This window comes from Diplotaxodon limnothrissa, linkage group LG17 (assembly GCF_057381915.1).
Source record: "Diplotaxodon limnothrissa isolate DT_005_m linkage group LG17, D_limnothrissa_male_GT1.1, whole genome shotgun sequence".
NCBI lineage: Eukaryota > Metazoa > Chordata > Actinopteri > Cichliformes > Cichlidae > Diplotaxodon > Diplotaxodon limnothrissa.
Genome location: NC_140612.1, coordinates 2,731,426 through 2,752,188, shown reverse-complemented (window position 1 = coordinate 2,752,188; position 20,763 = coordinate 2,731,426). Strand labels below are relative to the sequence as shown.

Here is a 20,763-nt window from a genome sequence, read left to right as displayed (position 1 = left end):
TAAGGCAGTAGTGAAGGCTAATGGATAGCTTTGCAGGCTAAAAGCTAGCAGCACAGGTTAAGAGATAAGATAAGATAAGATAAGATAGAACTTTATTAATCCCTCGGGTGGGTTCCTCTGGGAAATTCGACTTCCAAAAAAAGCACAGCAACGACCAAAGTTACAGTTACAGAACTGTTATATATATATATACACACACACACACACACACACACACACACACACACACACACACACACACACACACACATATATAAATACAGAGACAAATATAAATAAAATATACAAAGGGGATAAATAGAATAAATAGGAATAAAAAATAAAAATACAAGTGAATTGCACATTTCAAGTATTGAGTCTGTTGACTATTTACAAAAAGTATTGCACAAGGTATTGCACAGTGAGGTGAAGAGGCACTACAGCTTAGTTGTTCCCCCCTCCTTTGTCCTCCTGTTTCCCCTCCCTCTCCCCTCCAGAGAGGAGTTAAACAGTCTGATGGCGTGTGGGACAAAGGAGTTTTTAAGTCTGTTATTTCTTGTCTTGGGGAGAAGCAACCTGTCACTGAACAGACTCTTCTGATTGTTTATGGCCGTGTGCAGAGGATGCCCAGCATTGTCCATAATGTCCATCAGTTTCTTTAATGTCCTTTTCTCTGCCACTGTCACCAGAGTGTCCAGCTTCATGCCGACCACAGAGCTAGCCCTCCTGATCAGTTTCTCCAGCCTGGATGAGTCCCTCTTTGCTGTGCTGCTCCCCCAGCACACCACAGCATAGAAAAGTACTCCAGCAACCACTGACTGGTAAAACATCCTCAGGAGCTTCCTGCAGATGTTAAAAGACCTCAGCCTCCTGAGGAAATACAGTCGGCTTTGGGCTTTTTTATACAGGTGCTCTGTGTTGCATGACCAGTCCAGTTTATTGTCCACCCACAGCCCGAGGTACTTGTACTTGTTGACCACCTCCACCTCCTCCCCCTCTATCTGAACTGGCAGTGGACCTTCTCTGGACCTCCCGAAGTCCACAACCAGTTCCTTAGTCTTTGAGGTGTTGAGTTGCAGGTGGTTTGTGTGACTCCATAAGTCAAAATTCACTTGATTTCAGTTTTATTTACAGCACCAAATCACAAAAACAGTTGCCTAAAGGTGCTGGAATGTGTTGACTGATCTATAAATCGTATCTGTGCGCATTATTGTGACTAGTTACTCACTAAATGTATGAGCAGTATTGGATGTAATGCATAATAAAATTATGCGTTACTGTGATGAGGTTATATTTTTCAAGGTTCAAAGGCTATAGAAAGAAAGCACGTGTAGCCCAGTGAATTTGAACTTCCACAGTTATTCTTTTTCCTTTCCTGCCTAATGTATTTTCTTATAATTTCTCAATAATTTATTTGCTCTGTTTTACCTAACCTCCGACTGTCTTGGTGAGTGTTGTGGAAGTTAGTATTGTTAGCTGATGTAACAAGCATGGTACCTGCTTCCCAACTCTATCGGTGTGGGGTTTTTTTTCTTTTTTTCTTTAACTGCTGGTTGTTCATATTTATGTTCCACTTGTATACCTCATCTGTTTGTATGTTGTATACTCACTGATTGTTCAATAAAGTTCTTGTTAAAATTACACACATATATATATATATTAGGGGTGCAACAATACACAAAATTCACGGTTCGGTTCGATACTTTGGTGTCACGGTTCGATGTTTTTTCGATACAAAAAAATGTTCATGCCTTTTTAATTTGTCATTTATTAAAATTATGAATATATATTTTAACTCAAAAGTACAGTTTTTAAATTTAACCCTAACCCTTGTGCGTGTTTTTTATTTTGACAGCGAATGCACACCTGCGGACCACTTATGTGCAGCCCTGGTTATTTAGCTCATCATATCGCAGCCACAGAAATTCTTTTGTCCATGAAACCATAAAGCTGCACTTTCTTTTTGCCTTATAGTCTGATTTGTCATAACTTCTCCGTTTTGTGGTAAGCTTTTCTTTGGCTGTCACTTCTTCACCCTGACCTGTCTTATTTGGCTCAGCAGAACTAAAATATATATCCTGCTGCTTTTACACACGCACTCACATAACGCTCAGCGATTCTCTGCGCGATCAACCTCTCACATGTTTAAGCTGCAGGAGATTTCACTTGTCATGTTTGCATAGTAAGCTAACGATTGATAAGACGATGTCAGAGGAATTGGTGCACAAATTATCATCACTCACCAATCAGTGCTGTCGCTCTCTATACACAGTTCGTGCGATTGCAAAGTGAAAGCAAAAAACAAGCGCAAATTCAAACGCGATTTCAATATGTCACATATTGACAGTATATAAGTATTGTCTTGAGCACTGTTAGTGCCAACATATATAAATGGCAAAATAAAATAAAAATACTTCATGAATATCTCATAATTGTATATATTTGTGCATTGAGCTGAGCATTGAGCGGGGACTTTTCACTATCGATCGATTATGATCAATGACAGTGAACCTGAGCACCTCCCCTACCTTTGGTGTGCGCTCACGCAGCTTGTAGAAAAAGTTTAGTGTGGAAGAAGTGGAGAAGGTGGAGCTGAAAAGCTGACATAAAACAATTAAAACTAAAAATGGGTGCAGCAAAATGTGTCGATTTAACCGCCATGTTAGCTGTCAGTGCTGCTGCACCAGCAGCAAGCGGTAACAACTAGTGACAACCAGTGAGAACCAGCAACAACCGGTAACCAAGCCTCACAGTCAAATATTGTTTGAAACAGATACTTGGATTTCAAATAATTTAGAACTGATACTACCTTTTATGTGATGCTCCTCTTCTATCCAAATCACCTGAAAGGCAACAAAAGAGATTCTCTATCCCTGGTGATTGCTGCAACCAGCAGCACAGCAGTGAAAAAAAAGCAGTGATCATTTGTATGTAAACAACACATGAGTTATTGGATGTGATCGCTACAGGTTATCACATCCAATATGGCAACAGCTCTTGAGCAATGTGTGCATGACATGACAAAGGTTAATAAGAGGCCTAACATTGTAGAGGGAAGCCAAAGTGTTTGAGGAGAACTCGGAAAGACACAGGCCATCACCATGGACTCAACCAAAAAGGATGAATGCATGTTGTGTGCATGCTGCATACCTATGTGTTCAAAGTAAAACGTGTGTACTGAACAGAGCATTTGCCATCCAGAAGCATTTATTGTATTTGTAATCATGCTTTTGTATCATATTTTATGAAGAAGACTAGTCAGTTGGCAATATGGCGCCACCTGTTGTCATCTTCTCTCTGCTCTGATTCCCAAATGTGGTCAAACATTAATATATAGTTTTTTATACACAAGTACTTGGAGAAACAAAGGTTTCTGGGGCAATGTGCTCATTTAAAGGCACATATAGGGCTAAGGGCTCAGTTCAAACACAGTGGGTTGTGGGGATTAATCCAGCTCCGACAAGTCTCAGGCGGATCTTACCGCTAGCAGCCCAGGAATAAAGCCCCCGAAGATCTGCCTCTTTCCGAAGACGACGGAGCAGGACAACAAAGCCGGCTCTCTTCCCCCGCTTCCTCCGACGAGGCCTCTGAAGCAAAATTGAGCTGACCGGCAAGAGTGGAGGTGAACCGGGTGCTGCGTCGCGCTCAAGCGGCGGTGGGAAAACAACGTCGTATCGTTGACTCTGAAAGTTATCCATAGCAGATTTGATCGGCAGTAACGCATGGCGATCATAAATCCGAAGGGAGATGACATCGGACAAAGCTGTAGCAAGAACACTTGCATAACATATGAAGTAAACAAACACACGGACGGAGGCAGCGGCACAGCCAAACACAGGTGCCATCTTGCTTCTTGGGACAACAACAGTAATGAAAAAATCACACAAAATATGACTCTTTTTGTTTTGTTTTTTTAATAGTTTTTAACTTAAAATGGCACCAAATAGTATACCCCCAAAGCAAACCTTTCGGTATGCCAACATTTCTTCAGCTATTTTCAGGGCAGGGTCGGATGATGATGAGCTACAATAAAATGCATCATGGCCTCACTTCAATTCAATTCAATTCAAGGGTCGCGGGGGGCGCTGGAGCCTATCCCAGCTGTCATAGGGCGAGAGGCGGGGTACACCCTGGACAGGTCGCCAGTCTGTCGCAGGGCCAACACACAGGGACAGACAACCATTCGCACTCACATTCACACCTAATGGCAATTTGGATTATCCAATTAACCTATCCCCACAAGCTGCATGTCTTTGGACGGTGGGAGGAAGCCGGAGTACCCGGAGGGAACCCACGCAAACACGGGGAGAACATGCAAACTCCACACAGAAAGACCCCGGCCTGATGTTGGAATTGAACTCAGGACCTTCTTGCTGTGCGGCAACAGTGCTAACCACCGTGCCACCGTGCTGCCCAATTCAATTCAATTCAATTGTATTTATATAGCGCCAAATCACAACAAAAGTCGCCTCAAGGCGCTTCATAGATACAGAGAAAAACCCAACAATCATATGACCCCCTTTGAGCAAGCACTTTGGCGACAGTGGGAAGGAAAAACTCCCTTTTAACAGGAAGAAACCTCCGGCAGAACCAGGCTCAGGGAGGGGCGGCCATCTGCTGCGACCGGTTGGGGTGAGAGAAGGAAGACAGGATAAAGACATGCTGTGGAAGAGAGACAGAGGTTAATAACAGATATACACTACATTTTCATCAATGACATTTTTCATAAAGCAAGCCTACAAAAGCCTATATGTCATGGTCCTGGGTCATTTTGACCCAGTGTTCTTAGTTTTCCTGTAGTTTTGTATTTTGTTCCTTATGTCCATTGGATTGGTTGGTTTGGTATTTGGATTCCCCCTGTGTCCATGTTTTTATTGTGGTGTTTGTTCTGGTACCGTGTTCCCATCCTTTGTGTTCTGTGTTCTCCTCATCCCCCCATATTCATCCTTCTTCTCTGCCTCTCTCTCTCTGTGCTCATCTCTGTGTACTGTGTTGTGTTTAAGGTCCACATCTTGGTGTCAGTATTTTCAGTTTCGTGTCCTCCCTGCTCGCTAATTGTCTTCAGCTGTGTTCCCCGTGTGTTCCCACTTCTCTCATTACCTTCTGTGTATTTATGTCAGAGTGTCCCTTTGTTCTGTGTTGCGTCGTCCCTCTAGGTTGTGTGCATTTACCGTGTCTTCCCAGCGCCTCAGCTTTAGTTGCTCCCAGGTTAGTTATTGTATGGCTTCTTATGTTCCTGTTAATAAAGACCTGCCTTTGAGGTCATCACCGTGTGTCTAGAGCTGTGCATTTGGGTCCTCTCTTGCCTTCACACAGCCGCCGCTTGACACTATATTTAGATGAAGGTCAGATGGAGGTCTCAGACTGCTTGCTGCTGGATTGGAAAAGAAAACACCAAAAAAGAGCCACGTGACAGCAACTGCAACATTGCTACTAAATTTGAAAAGTGACTTGTTGATGACTTGTGATGTGTTGGAGCTTTTGCTCCATAACCTTTTAGTTCATGGTGCGCAGAAATCATTTGAGCCACATGTGATTCCGAAGATCCTCCAGGGTGAAGCGGTCCTTGTAGTGCTTCCTCAGACACCCCGTCAAAAAATCCCTGCATTCTTTACAGAAATGAAATACTCTTGTTAAAGTTATCCACAAAGTTATTTCACCTTTCTTATATCAACAGCCCTTTTGGCAGAAATCTTACTGTTTGAAATGTCAGCTAAAATCGGTGGGTTTTGGTTGATGATCTTGTAGTCGCAGTCAAATGGTAACTTGTTGTGTAACAGCTGGTACATCACAACACCCAGCTGCCAGGCTGTAGTATATTCTGCAGAGCAGAAGCCGTACATGAACCACTCTGGACTATTGTAGATCCTGGTTCCTAAAACACAAAGATAAGAAGAATTAATGGGGAGGGAACATGATGTGGAGACAGTTCATGACAGCACAACGCTGTGGCTGAAAACATACCTGCGTTCCTCCTGAACCTTTGTCCCGGAGTAAACGTGACTCCACAGCCAAAATCGATGTATCGCACTCGGGGTTCCTCCGAAGATGTTTCAATTAGAATGTTGTGTGGTTTAATATCTCGGTGGAAAACCCCCTTGTTATCCATCGTAATGGCTGCGTCAACTAGTTGCTTCATTATGACCTAAAAGAAAGGAAGCCATATTTGGAGCACAGGACATTCTCTATGAAAAACTGCTGTAAGCTCCAAATGCTCGTCACTTACCTTAACATGTGTCTCTGACAGAGGTTTATCTGTAGTTTTGAGGTAATTGTCTAAGTCCATGCAATTTTCTGGTTTCTCAAAAACCATAATAAGCTCATCTTCCAGATCAAACCAGTCAAGTAGAAGTGGGGTTATACTGCTTTCCGTATCGTGTGGTCCAGCCCCAACTTGTATCAGTAGCGCCACCTCCAGGGGAACATCAGTACTTTTCCCATTCCAATCCTTCAGAAGGAAAGTTACTTCAGGTCAGTATTCAGAATTTCAACAAAAGTAGCTATCAGCGTACAGACAGTTTTGAAATAGTCACAAAATGACCTGATCTTTAAAAAGCATTCTTTCCACTGAAACATGTCAGTTTAAACAATAAGGTGACCCACTGTTCATAGAATTCGACCATATTTCCTGACGATTTCACACACAACTGTGAGACCAGTCTGGTTCATGCACGGAGGAAATACGTGCCTTATGCTTGATGCCTGAGAAGGCCTGGAATAATATAAATACTAGGGCTGCCACAAACGATCATTTTGATAGTCGACTAGTCACCGATTATTTTTGCGATTAGTCGACTAATCAGATCATCCATTGGACGTAAAACTACAGCTTATTGCACCAGCAGTATCTGCTCTTATATAACTATCATTAGCTTACAGCTTTAAGTGTTTAAGGTCTGTGCTAACTAAAAATAAAGACAAGATGATAGTTTATTAAATTTTAATGAAATTTGCAGATTATTTCGGTGAAGTTTAATAAACTCCTTGCTATCTAAAATATAACAGGACACTGGAGTATATTCTGGAGCATCTCACACTTCTGATAATCAGCTGTCTGCTTGATGTTTATTCAGCTGTGTAAAAGCTATAACTTTAATCTCAGACAAACTGATTTACTCAGGAACAAATAAAATACTAAAAAAAAAGCCAAACAATAACATTTTAAGTTATCTAAGTGACTCATATATATTTAACCTGAGTAGCGAAAGACGGCAGTGGGTTTGAAAACGATTTGCGGGGAGTCCGGTGTTCTCACGGCGCTAGTGAGCCTAGCCCCCGGCTAGCTATCGAGCTAGTGGGTAACAGACGTCTCCGAAAACGTCGGAGCGCTTTTGAAAATATGTGGTGTCCTGATAAACTGAGCAGATATTTGAGGTTTACACAGCTACATTCTCGCCTGAAAATATGTTAAACGTTTATTTTGTGACCCAGAAAGAATAATAAGAGTAACATTAAAACTAACTAGCTGCCGCCATTGTTGGAAACTGAGCTGGGCCGCGCTATGAATTCTGGGACACAGCTGCTTCTTCTTCTTCTTCGGGGTTTAACGGCAGCTGGCATCCTCGTACATGCAATGCTGCCATCTTCTGTTTCAGTCCGTTATTACACTCTTAAATCCTGCCACTTACTCCTGCGTCTTTTGTGATCTTACAAAGCTTCAAACGACGCGTCGACTATTAAATCAGTCGTCGACGATTTTGATAGTCGACGTAATCGTGACTAGTCGACAAATCGTGGCAGCCCTAATAAATATCTGCTGGAATAAGAAAAGACGCTTACCATTGTTGTGCGCGCAAGTCTGCGCTGTTGAACATGTTTGATTGCCACCTGCATTAAAGACATTTTCTGGGTTAGAGAAGTACAAACAGGAATAAACTGAAGATCTGTGAAATGCAAATGTAAGAAGCCATACTGGAAAACTGTCTTTTATGCGTATTCCAGAAAACACGGTGGCAAAGCCTCCATGACCCAGCACCTCCAGCTCTTGATATTTTTCCAGGAAGTCTTCTGCAGACACACAGGAAAAACATACAGGTTATGACTTGTTACACAGAAAACAGCTGGCACAGTCCTATAGAGCTTTGCTATAACATTTCTATTAATTGGTAAATAGCAGCTACATTTTAGCAGATTAGTAGGTAGGTAACGTCACTACTGCCCAGAGTGTCTCTTATTGTCGATTGGTCCCACAGGAATCAAACCCAATCTCAAACCCCAGGACAAATTCTAAAGGATCTTGTGATCCAGCTCAGAAATATTGCCATTATCTTACCTTTTCTGTCAGTGCCGGATATCCTCGGTGAGTCACATGTTTCAGAGGGTTCCTGGGTGGGACTCTCCTCTGGGCTCGTTGTCCTGCTTTTTTTGCTGGATGGTCCCTCAGATTCGTCACTAGTGCTCTTCCGTTTGTTGCTCCTCTTAATTATACTAGAGTCGCTTGAAGGCACTATGAGAAGGCCAACTAAAATGGAAAAAGTAGTTTGACTTTAAGCATTTTCAGTCCAACTCTGTGTGTCAACTGCTTTCTACTGACTTTCTAAGGTCTGGCAATCGTGCATTAAAGCAATAACTGCACACTGAAAATCAACACAAAGAAGGCTAAATGAACCAACTACAAAGTTAAAGACCGTTAAGTACACAGTTAAAGTCACAAAATAAACTACATAGCCAAGATAATGTCACAGCTAAAACAGGTCTTATCACTTACATTTCAAACTGGATTCCCCAGAAACAAAGTGGCTGGGACCCGGTTTTGGACCTCCACTGCTTTTGCTTTTTTTGGGGGATTTGTCCAGTCTTTCAGGTAAGTCCCTTCTCTTTCTTCCCTCTATTCTTCCATCTGGAGTCATCTTCACCAGTGTGGAGATGCAAGGCTCTGTTTGGTGTCCTGAAATCAACAAAAGATGATTTTGTTTAAGTCAAATTCAGTTGCCTCAAATAAAAACCCAGAAGCATGCATAATTACCATATGAATCCCATTTGACTTACCTAGAGGGTTATTCAGATCCACAGGACGTGGTGCAGTATAAGTTGGCCAAGACTTTGACATTGTGTGATTCATTTAGGTTAATTTAGTTTCAGGATTTCACTCTTCACTCTGCAAAGATGCAATGAGCTGTGTGTGAGAACTATGATCTTTAGTGTCTTATAACAATGTCTTATAACAACGAGGTGATGACATCACAAGATTTTGGAATTCTTGGTTTCCATAGCTACAGAACATCAGCCTGGGCTAGGCAGTAGTTTCTGGTGAAGGCAAAGTTCTGTAAAGATTTATTTAGGGGTGCAATATTGCAAAAACTGTAGCGCAGCTGCATAAATGCATGTTTATAGAGGGCTGCTTCAAGGTGGGAACTGTGCTTCTACAACAAAGGCCATAAAACTAGTTAGGAACAAGCAATGGATATTATAGATAATATTGTAGCTATTATACCAACAAGAAGGACTCTCTTTGGGCAGCATTTACTTGTAAGGCAGTAGTGAAGGCTAATGGATAGCTTTGCAGGCTAAAAGCTAGCAGCACAGGTTAAGTCAAAATTCACTTGATTTCAGTTTTATTTACAGCACCAAATCACAAAAACAGTTGCCTAAAGGTGCTGGAATGTGTTGACTGATCTATAAATCGTATCTGTGCGCATTATTGTGACTAGTTACTCACTAAATGTATGAGCAGTATTGGATGTAATGCATAATAAAATTATGCGTTACTGTGATGAGGTTATATTTTTCAAGGTTCAAAGGCTATAGAAAGAAAGCACGTGTAACCCAGTGAATTTGAACTTCCACAGTTATTCTTTTTCCTTTCCTGCCTAATGTATTTTCTTATAATTTCTCAATAATTTATTTGCTCTGTTTTACCTAACCTCCGACTGTCTTGGTGAGTGTTGTGGAAGTTAGTATTGTTAGCTGATGTAACAAGCATGGTACCTGCTTCCCAACTCTATCGGTGTGGGTTTTTTTTCTTTTTTTCTTTAACCGCTGGTTGTTCATATTTATGTTCCACTTGTATACCTCATCTGTTTGTATGTTGTATACTCACTGATTGTTCAATAAAGTTCTTGTTAAAATTACACACATATATATATATATTAGGGGTGCAACAATACACAAAATTCACGGTTCGGTTCGATACTTTGGTGTCACGGTTCGATATTTTTTCGATACAAAAAAAATGTTCATGCCTTTTTAATTTGTCATTTATTAAAATTATAAATATATATTTTAACTCAAAAGTACAGTTTTTAAATTTAACCCTAACCCTTGTGCGTGTTTTTTATTTTGACAGCGAATGCACACCTGCGGACCACTTATGTGCAGCCCTGGTTATTTAGCTCATCATATCGCAGCCACAGAAATTCTTTTGTCCATGAAACCATAAAGCTGCACTTTCTTTTTGCCTTATAGTCTGATTTGTCATAACTTCTCCGTTTTATGGTAAGCTTTTCTTTGGCTGTCACTTCTTCACCCTGACCTGTCTTATTTGGCTCAGCAGAACTAAAATATATATCCTGCTGCTTTTACACACGCACTCACATAACGCTCAGCGATTCTCTGCGCGATCAACCTCTCACATGTTTAAGCTGCGGGAGATTTCACTTGTCATGTTTGCATAGTAAGCTAACGATTGATAAGACGATGTCAGAGGAATTGGTGCACAAATTATCATCACTCACCAATCAGTGCTGTCGCTCTCTATACACAGTTCGTGCGATTGCAAAGTGAAAGCAAAAAACAAGCGCAAATTCAAATGCGATTTCAATATGTCACATATTGACAGTATATAAGTATTGTCTTGAGCACTGTTAGTGCCAACATATATAAATGGCAAAATAAAATAAAAATACTTCATGAATATCTCATAATTGTATATATTTGTGCATTTGAGCTGAGCATTGAGCGGGGACTTTTCACTATCGATCGATTATGATCAATGACAGTGAACCTGAGCACCTCCCCTACCTTTGGTGTGTGCTCACGCAGCTTGTAGAAAAAGTTTAGTGTGGAAGAAGTGGAGAAGGTGGAGCTGAAAAGCTGACATAAAACAATTAAAACTAAAAATGGGTGCAGCAAAATGTGTCGATTTAACCGCCACGTTAGCTGTCAGTGCTGCTGCACCAGCAGCAAGCGGTAACAACTAGTGACAACCAGTGAGAACCAGCAACAACCGGTAACCAAGCCTCACAGTCAAATATTGTTTGAAACAGATACTTGGATTTCAAATAATTTAGAACTGATACTACCATTTATGTGATGCTCCTCTTCTATCCAAATCACCTGAAAGGCAACAAAAGAGATTCTCTATCCCTGGTGATTGCTGCAACCAGCAGCACAGCAGTGAAAAAAAAGCAGTGATCATTTGTATGTAAACAACACATGAGTTATTGGATGTGATCGCTACAGGTTATCACATCCAATATGGCAACAGCTCTTGAGCAATGTGTGCATGACATGACAAAGGTTAATAAGAGGCCTAACATTGTAGAGGGAAGCCAAAGTGTTTGAGGAGAACTCGGAAAGACACAGGCCATCACCATGGACTCAACCAAAAAGGATGAATGCATGTTGTGTGCATGCTGCATACCTATGTGTTCAAAGTAAAACGTGTGTACTGAACAGAGCATTTGCCATCCAGAAGCATTTATTGTATTTGTAATCATGCTTTTGTATCATATTTTATGAAGAAGACTAGTCAGTTGGCAATATGGCGCCACCTGTTGTCATCTTCTCTCTGCTCTGATTCCCAAATGTGGTCAAACATTAATATATAGTTTTTTATACACAAGTACTTGGAGAAACAAAGGTTTCTGGGGCAATGTGCTCATTTAAAGGCACATATAGGGCTAAGGGCTCAGTTCAAACACAGTGGGTTGTGGGGATTAATCCAGCTCCGACAAGTCTCAGGCGGATCTTACCGCTAGCAGCCCAGGAATAAAGCCCCCGAAGATCTGCCTCTTTCCGAAGACAACGGAGCAGGACAACAAAGCCGGCTCTCTTCCCCCGCTTCCTCCGACGAGGCCTCTGAAGCAAAATTGAGCTGACCGGCAAGAGTGGAGGTGAACCGGGTGCTGCGTCGCGCTCAAGCGGCGGTGGGAAAACAACGTCGTATCGTTGACTCTGAAAGTTATCCATAGCAGATTTGATCGGCAGTAACGCATGGCGATCATAAATCCGAAGGGAGATGACATCGGACAAAGCTGTAGCAAGAACACTTGCATAACATATAAAGTAAACAAACACACGGACGGAGGCAGCGGCACAGCCAAACACAGGCGCCATCTTGCTTCTTGGGACAACAACAGTAATGAAAAAATCACACAAAATATGACTCTTTTTTTTTTTTTTTTAATAGTTTTTAACTTAAAATGGCACCAAATAGTACCCCCAAAGCAAACCTTTCGGTATGCCAACATTTCTTCAGCTATTTTCAGGGCAGGGTCGGATGATGATGAGCTACAATAAAATGCATCATGGCCTCACTTCAATTCAATTCAATTCAAGGGTCGCGGGGGGCGCTGGAGCCTATCCCAGCTGTCATAGGGCGAGAGGCGGGGTACACCCTGGACAGGTCGCCAGTCTGTCGCAGGGCCAACACACAGGGACAGACAACCATTCGCACTCACATTCACACCTAATGGCAATTTGGATTATCCAATTAACCTATCCCCACAAGCTGCATGTCTTTGGACGGTGGGAGGAAGCCGGAGTACCCGGAGGGAACCCACGCAAACACGGGGAGAACATGCAAACTCCACACAGAAAGACCCCGGCCTGATGTTGGAATTGAACTCAGGACCTTCTTGCTGTGCGGCAACAGTGCTAACCACCGTGCCACCGTGCTGCCCAATTCAATTCAATTCAATTGTATTTATATAGCGCCAAATCACAACAAAAGTCGCCTCAAGGCACTTCATAGATACAGAGAAAAACCCAACAATCATATGACCCCCTTTGAGCAAGCACTTTGGCGACAGTGGGAAGGAAAAACTCCCTTTTAACAGGAAGAAACCTCCGGCAGAACCAGGCTCAGGGAGGGGCGGCCATCTGCTGCGACCGGTTGGGGTGAGAGAAGGAAGACAGGATAAAGACATGCTGTGGAAGAGAGACAGAGGTTAATAACAGATATACACTACATTTTCATCAATGACATTTTTCATAAAGCAAGCCTACAAAAGCCTATATGTCATGGTCCTGGGTCATTTTGACCCAGTGTTCTTAGTTTTCCTGTAGTTTTGTATTTTGTTCCTTATGTCCATTGGATTGGTTGGTTTGGTATTTGGATTCCCCCTGTGTCCATGTTTTTATTGTGGTGTTTGTTCTGGTACCGTGTTCCCATCCTTTGTGTTCTGTGTTCTCCTCATCCCCCCATATTCATCCTTCTTCTCTGCCTCTCTCTCTCTGTGCTCATCTCTGTGTACTGTGTTGTGTTTAAGGTCCACATCTTGGTGTCAGTATTTTCAGTTTCGTGTCCTCCCTGCTCGCTAATTGTCTTCAGCTGTGTTCCCCGTGTGTTCCCACTTCTCTCATTACCTTCTGTGTATTTATGTCAGAGTGTCCCTTTGTTCTGTGTTGCGTCGTCCCTCTAGGTTGTGTGCATTTACCGTGTCTTCCCAGCGCCTCAGCTTTAGTTGCTCCCAGGTTAGTTATTGTATGGCTTCTTATGTTCCTGTTAATAAAGACCTGCCTTTGAGGTCATCACCGTGTGTCTAGAGCTGTGCATTTGGGTCCTCTCTTGCCTTCACACAGCCGCCGCTTGACACTATATTTAGATGAAGGTCAGATGGAGGTCTCAGACTGCTTGCTGCTGGATTGGAAAAGAAAACACCAAAAAAGAGCCACGTGACAGCAACTGCAACATTGCTACTAAATTTGAAAAGTGACTTGTTGATGACTTGTGATGTGTTGGAGCTTTTGCTCCATAACCTTTTAGTTCATGGTGCGCAGAAATCATTTGAGCCACATGTGATTCCGAAGATCCTCCAGGGTGAAGCGGTCCTTGTAGTGCTTCCTCAGACACCCCGTCAAAAAATCCCTGCATTCTTTACAGAAATGAAATACTCTTGTTAAAGTTATCCACAAAGTTATTTCACCTTTCTTATATCAACAGCCCTTTTGGCAGAAATCTTACTGTTTGAAATGTCAGCTAAAATTGGTGGGTTTTGGTTGATGATCTTGTAGTCGCAGTCAAATGGTAACTTGTTGTGTAACAGCTGGTACATCACAACACCCAGCTGCCAGGCTGTAGTATATTCTGCAGAGCAGAAGCCGTACATGAACCACTCTGGACTATTGTAGATCCTGGTTCCTAAAACACAAAGATAAGAAGAATTAATGGGGAGGGAACATGATGTGGAGACAGTTCATGACAGCACAACGCTGTGGCTGAAAACATACCTGCGTTCCTCCTGAACCTTTGTCCCGGAGTAAACGTGACTCCACAGCCAAAATCGATGTATCGCACTCGGGGTTCCTCCGAAGATGTTTCAATTAGAATGTTGTGTGGTTTAATATCTCGGTGGAAAACCCCCTTGTTATCCATCGTAATGGCTGCGTCAACTAGTTGTTTCATTATGACCTAAAAGAAAGGAAGCCATATTTGGAGCACAGGACATTCTCTATGAAAAACTGCTGTAAGCTCCAAATGCTCGTCACTTACCTTAACATGTGTCTCTGACAGAGGTTTATCTGTAGTTTTGAGGTAATTGTCTAAGTCCATGCAATTTTCTGGTTTCTCAAAAACCATAATAAGCTCATCTTCCAGATCAAACCAGTCAAGTAGAAGTGGGGTTATACTGCTTTCCGTATCGTGTGGTCCAGCCCCAACTTGTATCAGTAGCGCCACCTCCAGGGGAACATCAGTACTTTTCCCATTCCAATCCTTCAGAAGGAAAGTTACTTCAGGTCAGTATTCAGAATTTCAACAAAAGTAGCTATCAGCGTACAGACAGTTTTGAAATAGTCACAAAATGACCTGATCTTTAAAAAGCATTCTTTCCACTGAAACATGTCAGTTTAAACAATAAGGTGACCCACTGTTCATAGAATTCGACCATATTTCCTGACGATTTCACACACAACTGTGAGACCAGTCTGGTTCATGCACGGAGGAAATACGTGCCTTATGCTTGATGCCTGAGAAGGCCTGAAATAATATAAATACTAGGGCTGCCACAAACGATCATTTTGATAGTCGACTAGTCACCGATTATTTTTGCGATTAGTCGACTAATCAGATCATCCATTGGACGTAAAACTACAGCTTATTGCACCAGCAGTATCTGCTCTTATATAACTATCATTAGCTTACAGCTTTAAGTGTTTAAGGTCTGTGCTAACTAAAAATAAAGACAAGATGATAGTTTATTACATTTTAATGAAATTTGCAGATTGTTTCGGTGAAGTTTAATAAACTCCTTGCTATCTAAAATATAACAGGACACTGGAGTATATTCTGGAGCATCTCACACTTCTGATAATCAGTTGTCTGCTTGATGTTTATTTAGCTGTGTAAAAACTATAACTTTAATCTCAGACAAACCGATTTACTCAGGAACAAATAAAATACTAAAAAAAAAAGCCAAACAATAACATTTTAAGTTATCTAAGTGACTCATATATATTTAACCTGAGTAGCGAAAGACGGCGGTGGGTTTGAAAACGATTTGCGGGGAGTCCGGTGTTCTCACGGCGCTAGTGAGCCTAGCCCCCGGCTAGCTATCGAGCTAGTGGGTAACAGACGTCTCCGAAAACGTCGGAGCGCTTTTGAAAATATGTGGTGTCCTGATAAACTGAGCAGATATTTGAGGTTTACACAGCTACATTCTCGCCTGAAAATATGTTAAACGTTTATTTTGTGACCCAGAAAGAATAATAAGAGTAACATTAAAACTAACTAGCTGCCGCCATTGTTGGAAACTGAGCTGGGCCGCGCTATGAATTCTGGGACACAGCTGCTTCTTCTTCTTCTTCGGGGTTTAACGGCAGCTGGCATCCTCGTACATGCAATGCTGCCATCTTCTGTTTCAGTCCGTTATTACACTCTTAAATCCTGCCACTTACTCCTGCGTCTTTTGTGATCTTACAAAGCTTCAAACGACGCGTCGACTATTAAATCAGTCGTCGACGATTTTGATAGTCGACGTAATCGTGACTAGTCGACAAATCGTGGCAGCCCTAATAAATATCTGCTGGAATAAGAAAAGACGCTTACCATTGTTGTGCGCGCAAGTCTGCGCTGTTGAACATGTTTGATTGCCACCTGCATTAAAGACATTTTCTGGGTTAGAGAAGTACAAACAGGAATAAACTGAAGATCTGTGAAATGCAAATGTAAGAAGCCATACTGGAAAACTGTCTTTTATGCGTATTCCAGAAAACACGGTGGCAAAGCCTCCATGACCCAGCACCTCCAGCTCTTGATATTTTTCCAGGAAGTCTTCTGCAGACACACAGGAAAAACATACAGGTTATGACTTGTTACACAGAAAACAGCTGGCACAGTCCTATAGAGCTTTGCTATAACATTTCTATTAATTGGTAAATAGCAGCTACATTTTAGCAGATTAGTAGGTAGGTAACGTCACTACTGCCCAGAGTGTCTCTTATTGTCGATTGGTCCCACAGGAATCAAACCCAATCTCAAACCCCAGGACAAATTCTAAAGGATCTTGTGATCCAGCTCAGAAATATTGCCATTATCTTACCTTTTCTGTCAGTGCCGGATATCCTCGGTGAGTCACATGTTTCAGAGGGTTCCTGGGTGGGACTCTCCTCTGGGCTCGTTGTCCTGCTTTTTTTGCTGGATGGTCCCTCAGATTCGTCACTAGTGCTCTTCCGTTTGTTGCTCCTCTTAATTATACTAGAGTCGCTTGAAGGCACTATGAGAAGGCCAACTAAAATGGAAAAAGTAGTTTGACTTTAAGCATTTTCAGTCCAACTCTGTGTGTCAACTGCTTTCTACTGACTTTCTAAGGTCTGGCAATCGTGCATTAAAGCAATAACTGCACACTGAAAATCAACACAAAGAAGGCTAAATGAACCAACTACAAAGTTAAAGACCGTTAAGTACACAGTTAAAGTCACAAAATAAACTACATAGCCAAGATAATGTCACAGCTAAAACAGGTCTTATCACTTACATTTCAAACTGGATTCCCCAGAAACAAAGTGGCTGGGACCCGGTTTTGGACCTCCACTGCTTTTGCTTTTTTTGGGGGATTTGTCCAGTCTTTCAGGTAAGTCCCTTCTCTTTCTTCCCTCTATTCTTCCATCTGGAGTCATCTTCACCAGTGTGGAGATGCAAGGCTCTGTTTGGTGTCCTGAAATCAACAAAAGATGATTTTGTTTAAGTCAAATTCAGTTGCCTCAAATAAAAACCCAGAAGCATGCATAATTACCATATGAATCCCATTTGACTTACCTAGAGGGTTATTCAGATCCACAGGACGTGGTGCAGTATAAGTTGGCCAAGACTTTGACATTGTGTGATTCATTTAGGTTAATTTAGTTTCAGGATTTCACTCTTCACTCTGCAAAGATGCAATGAGCTGTGTGTGAGAACTATGATCTTTAGTGTCTTATAACAATGTCTTATAACAACGAGGTGATGACATCACAAGATTTTGGAATTCTTGGTTTCCATAGCTACAGAACATCAGCCTGGGCTAGGCAGTAGTTTCTGGTGAAGGCAAAGTTCTGTAAAGATTTATTTAGGGGTGCAATATTGCAAAAACTGTAGCGCAGCTGCATAAATGCATGTTTATAGAGGGCTGCTTCAAGGTGGGAACTGTGCTTCTACAACAAAGGCCATAAAACTAGTTAGGAACAAGCAATGGATATTATAGATAATATTGTAGCTATTATACCAACAAGAAGGACTCTCTTTGGGCAGCATTTACTTGTAAGGCAGTAGTGAAGGCTAATGGATAGCTTTGCAGGCTAAAAGCTAGCAGCACAGGTTAAGTCAAAATTCACTTGATTTCAGTTTTATTTACAGCACCAAATCACAAAAACAGTTGCCTAAAGGTGCTGGAATGTGTTGACTGATCTATAAATCGTATCTGTGCGCATTATTGTGACTAGTTACTCACTAAATGTATGAGCAGTATTGGATGTAATGCATAATAAAATTATGCGTTACTGTGATGAGGTTATATTTTTCAAGGTTCAAAGGCTATAGAAAGAAAGCACGTGTAACCCAGTGAATTTGAACTTCCACAGTTATTCTTTTTCCTTTCCTGCCTAATGTATTTTCTTATAATTTCTCAATAATTTATTTGCTCTGTTTTACCTAACCTCCGACTGTCTTGGTGAGTGTTGTGGAAGTTAGTATTGTTAGCTGATGTAACAAGCATGGTACCTGCTTCCCAACTCTATCGGTGTGGGTTTTTTTTTCTTTTTTTCTTTAACCGCTGGTTGTTCATATTTATGTTCCACTTGTATACCTCATCTGTTTGTATGTTGTATACTCACTGATTGTTCAATAAAGTTCTTGTTAAAATTACACACATATATATATATATTAGGGGTGCAACAATACACAAAATTCACGGTTCGGTTCGATACTTTGGTGTCACGGTTCGATATTTTTTCGATACAAAAAAAATGTTCATGCCTTTTTAATTTGTCATTTATTAAAATTATAAATATATATTTTAACTCAAAAGTACAGTTTTTAAATTTAACCCTAACCCTTGTGCGTGTTTTTTATTTTGACAGCGAATGCACACCTGCGGACCACTTATGTGCAGCCCTGGTTATTTAGCTCATCATATCGCAGCCACAGAAATTCTTTTGTCCATGAAACCATAAAGCTGCACTTTCTTTTTGCCTTATAGTCTGATTTGTCATAACTTCTCCGTTTTATGGTAAGCTTTTCTTTGGCTGTCACTTCTTCACCCTGACCTGTCTTATTTGGCTCAGCAGAACTAAAATATATATCCTGCTGCTTTTACACACGCACTCACATAAGCTCAGCGATTCTCTGCGCGATCAACCTCTCACATGTTTAAGCTGCAGGAGATTTCACTTGTCATGTTTGCATAGTAAGCTAACGATTGATAAGACGATGTCAGAGGAATTGGTGCACAAATTATCATCACTCACCAATCAGTGCTGTCGCTCTCTATACACAGTTCGTGCGATTGCAAAGTGAAAGCAAAAAACAAGCGCAAATTCAAACGCGATTTCAATATGTCACATATTGACAGTATATAAGTATTGTCTTGAGCACTGTTAGTGCCAACATATATAAATGGCAAAATAAAATAAAAATACTTCATGAATATCTCATAATTGTATATATTTGTGCATTTGAGCTGAGCATTGAGCGGGGACTTTTCACTATCGATCGATTATGATCAATGACAGTGAACCTGAGCACCTCCCCTACCTTTGGTGTGTGCTCACGCAGCTTGTAGAAAAAGTTTAGTGTGGAAGAAGTGGAGAAGGTGGAGCTGAAAAGCTGACATAAAACAATTAAAACTAAAAATGGGTGCAGCAAAATGTGTCGATTTAACCGCCACGTTAGCTGTCAGTGCTGCTGCACCAGCAGCAAGCGGTAACAACTAGTGACAACCAGTGAGAACCAGCAACAACCGGTAACCAAGCCTCACAGTCAAATATTGTTTGAAACAGATACTTGGATTTCAAATAATTTAGAACTGATACTACCATTTATGTGATGCTCCTCTTCTATCCAAATCACCTGAAAGGCAACAAAAGAGATTCTCTATCCCTGGTGATTGCTGCAACCAGCAGCACAGCAGTGAAAAAAAAGCAGTGATCATTTGTATGTAAACAACACATGAGTTATTGGATGTGATCGCTACAGGTTATCACATCCAATATGGCAACAGCTCTTGAGCAATGTGTGCATGACATGACAAAGGTTAATAAGAGGCCTAACATTGTAGAGGGAAGCCAAAGTGTTTGAGGAGAACTCGGAAAGACACAGGCCATCACCATGGACTCAACCAAAAAGGATGAATGCATGTTGTGTGCATGCTGCATACCTATGTGTTCAAAGTAAAACGTGTGTACTGAACAGAGCATTTGCCATCCAGAAGCATTTATTGTATTTGTAATCATGCTTTTGTATCATATTTTATGAAGAAGACTAGTCAGTTGGCAATATGGCGCCACCTGTTGTCATCTTCTCTCTGCTCTGATTCCCAAATGTGGTCAAACATTAATATATAGTTTTTTATACACAAGTACTTGGAGAAACAAAGGTTTCTGGGGCAATGTGCTCATTTAAAGGCACATATAGGGCTAAGGGCTCAGTTCAAACACAGTGGGTTGTGGGGATTAATCCAGCTCCGACAAGTCTCAGGCGGATCTTACCGCTAGCAGCCCAGGAATAAAGCCCCCGAAGATCTGCCTCTTTCCGAAGACGACGGAGCAGGACAACAAAGCCGGCTCTCTTCCCCCGCTTCCTCCGACGAGGCCTCTGAAGCAAAATTGAGCTGACCGGCAAGAGTGGAGGTGAACCGGGTGCTGCGTCGCGCTCAAGCGGCGGTGGGAAAACAACGTCGTATCGTTGACTCTGAAAGTTATCCATAGCAGATTTGATCGGCAGTAACGCATGGCGATCATAAATCCGAAGGGAGATGACATCGGACAAAGCTGTAGCAAGAACACTTGCATAACATATAAAGTAAACAAACACACGGACGGAGGCAGCGGCACAGCCAAACACAGGCGCCATCTTGCTTCTTGGGACAACAACAGTAATGAAAAAATCACACAAAATATGACTCTTTTTTTTTTTTTTTAATAGTTTTTAAC

At 41.6% G+C, this 20,763-nt stretch overlaps 2 protein-coding genes across 2 annotated transcripts; both read right to left on the bottom strand.

The window, feature by feature from the left end:
• Nucleotides 1–5,496: 5,496 nt before the first annotated feature.
• LOC146614471 (serine/threonine-protein kinase pim-2-like) lies at nucleotides 5,497–9,040 on the bottom strand. The gene is made up of 9 exons (XM_085376704.1): nucleotides 8,968–9,040; nucleotides 8,687–8,866; nucleotides 8,252–8,440; nucleotides 7,892–7,986; nucleotides 7,759–7,806; nucleotides 6,206–6,427; nucleotides 5,944–6,124; nucleotides 5,678–5,854; nucleotides 5,497–5,588 (listed from the first exon to the last, which is right to left on the bottom strand). Exons 1-9 carry the CDS (start codon nucleotides 9,038–9,040, stop codon nucleotides 5,497–5,499), a joined length of 1,257 nt encoding a protein of 418 aa, XP_085232830.1.
• A 4,883-nt stretch (nucleotides 9,041–13,923) lies between these two features.
• Nucleotides 13,924–17,468, bottom strand: LOC146614470 (serine/threonine-protein kinase pim-2-like). The gene is made up of 9 exons (XM_085376705.1): nucleotides 17,396–17,468; nucleotides 17,115–17,294; nucleotides 16,680–16,868; nucleotides 16,320–16,414; nucleotides 16,187–16,234; nucleotides 14,633–14,854; nucleotides 14,371–14,551; nucleotides 14,105–14,281; nucleotides 13,924–14,015 (listed from the first exon to the last, which is right to left on the bottom strand). Exons 1-9 carry the CDS (start codon nucleotides 17,466–17,468, stop codon nucleotides 13,924–13,926), a joined length of 1,257 nt encoding a protein of 418 aa, XP_085232831.1.
• Between the last annotated feature and the right edge of the window lie 3,295 nt (nucleotides 17,469–20,763).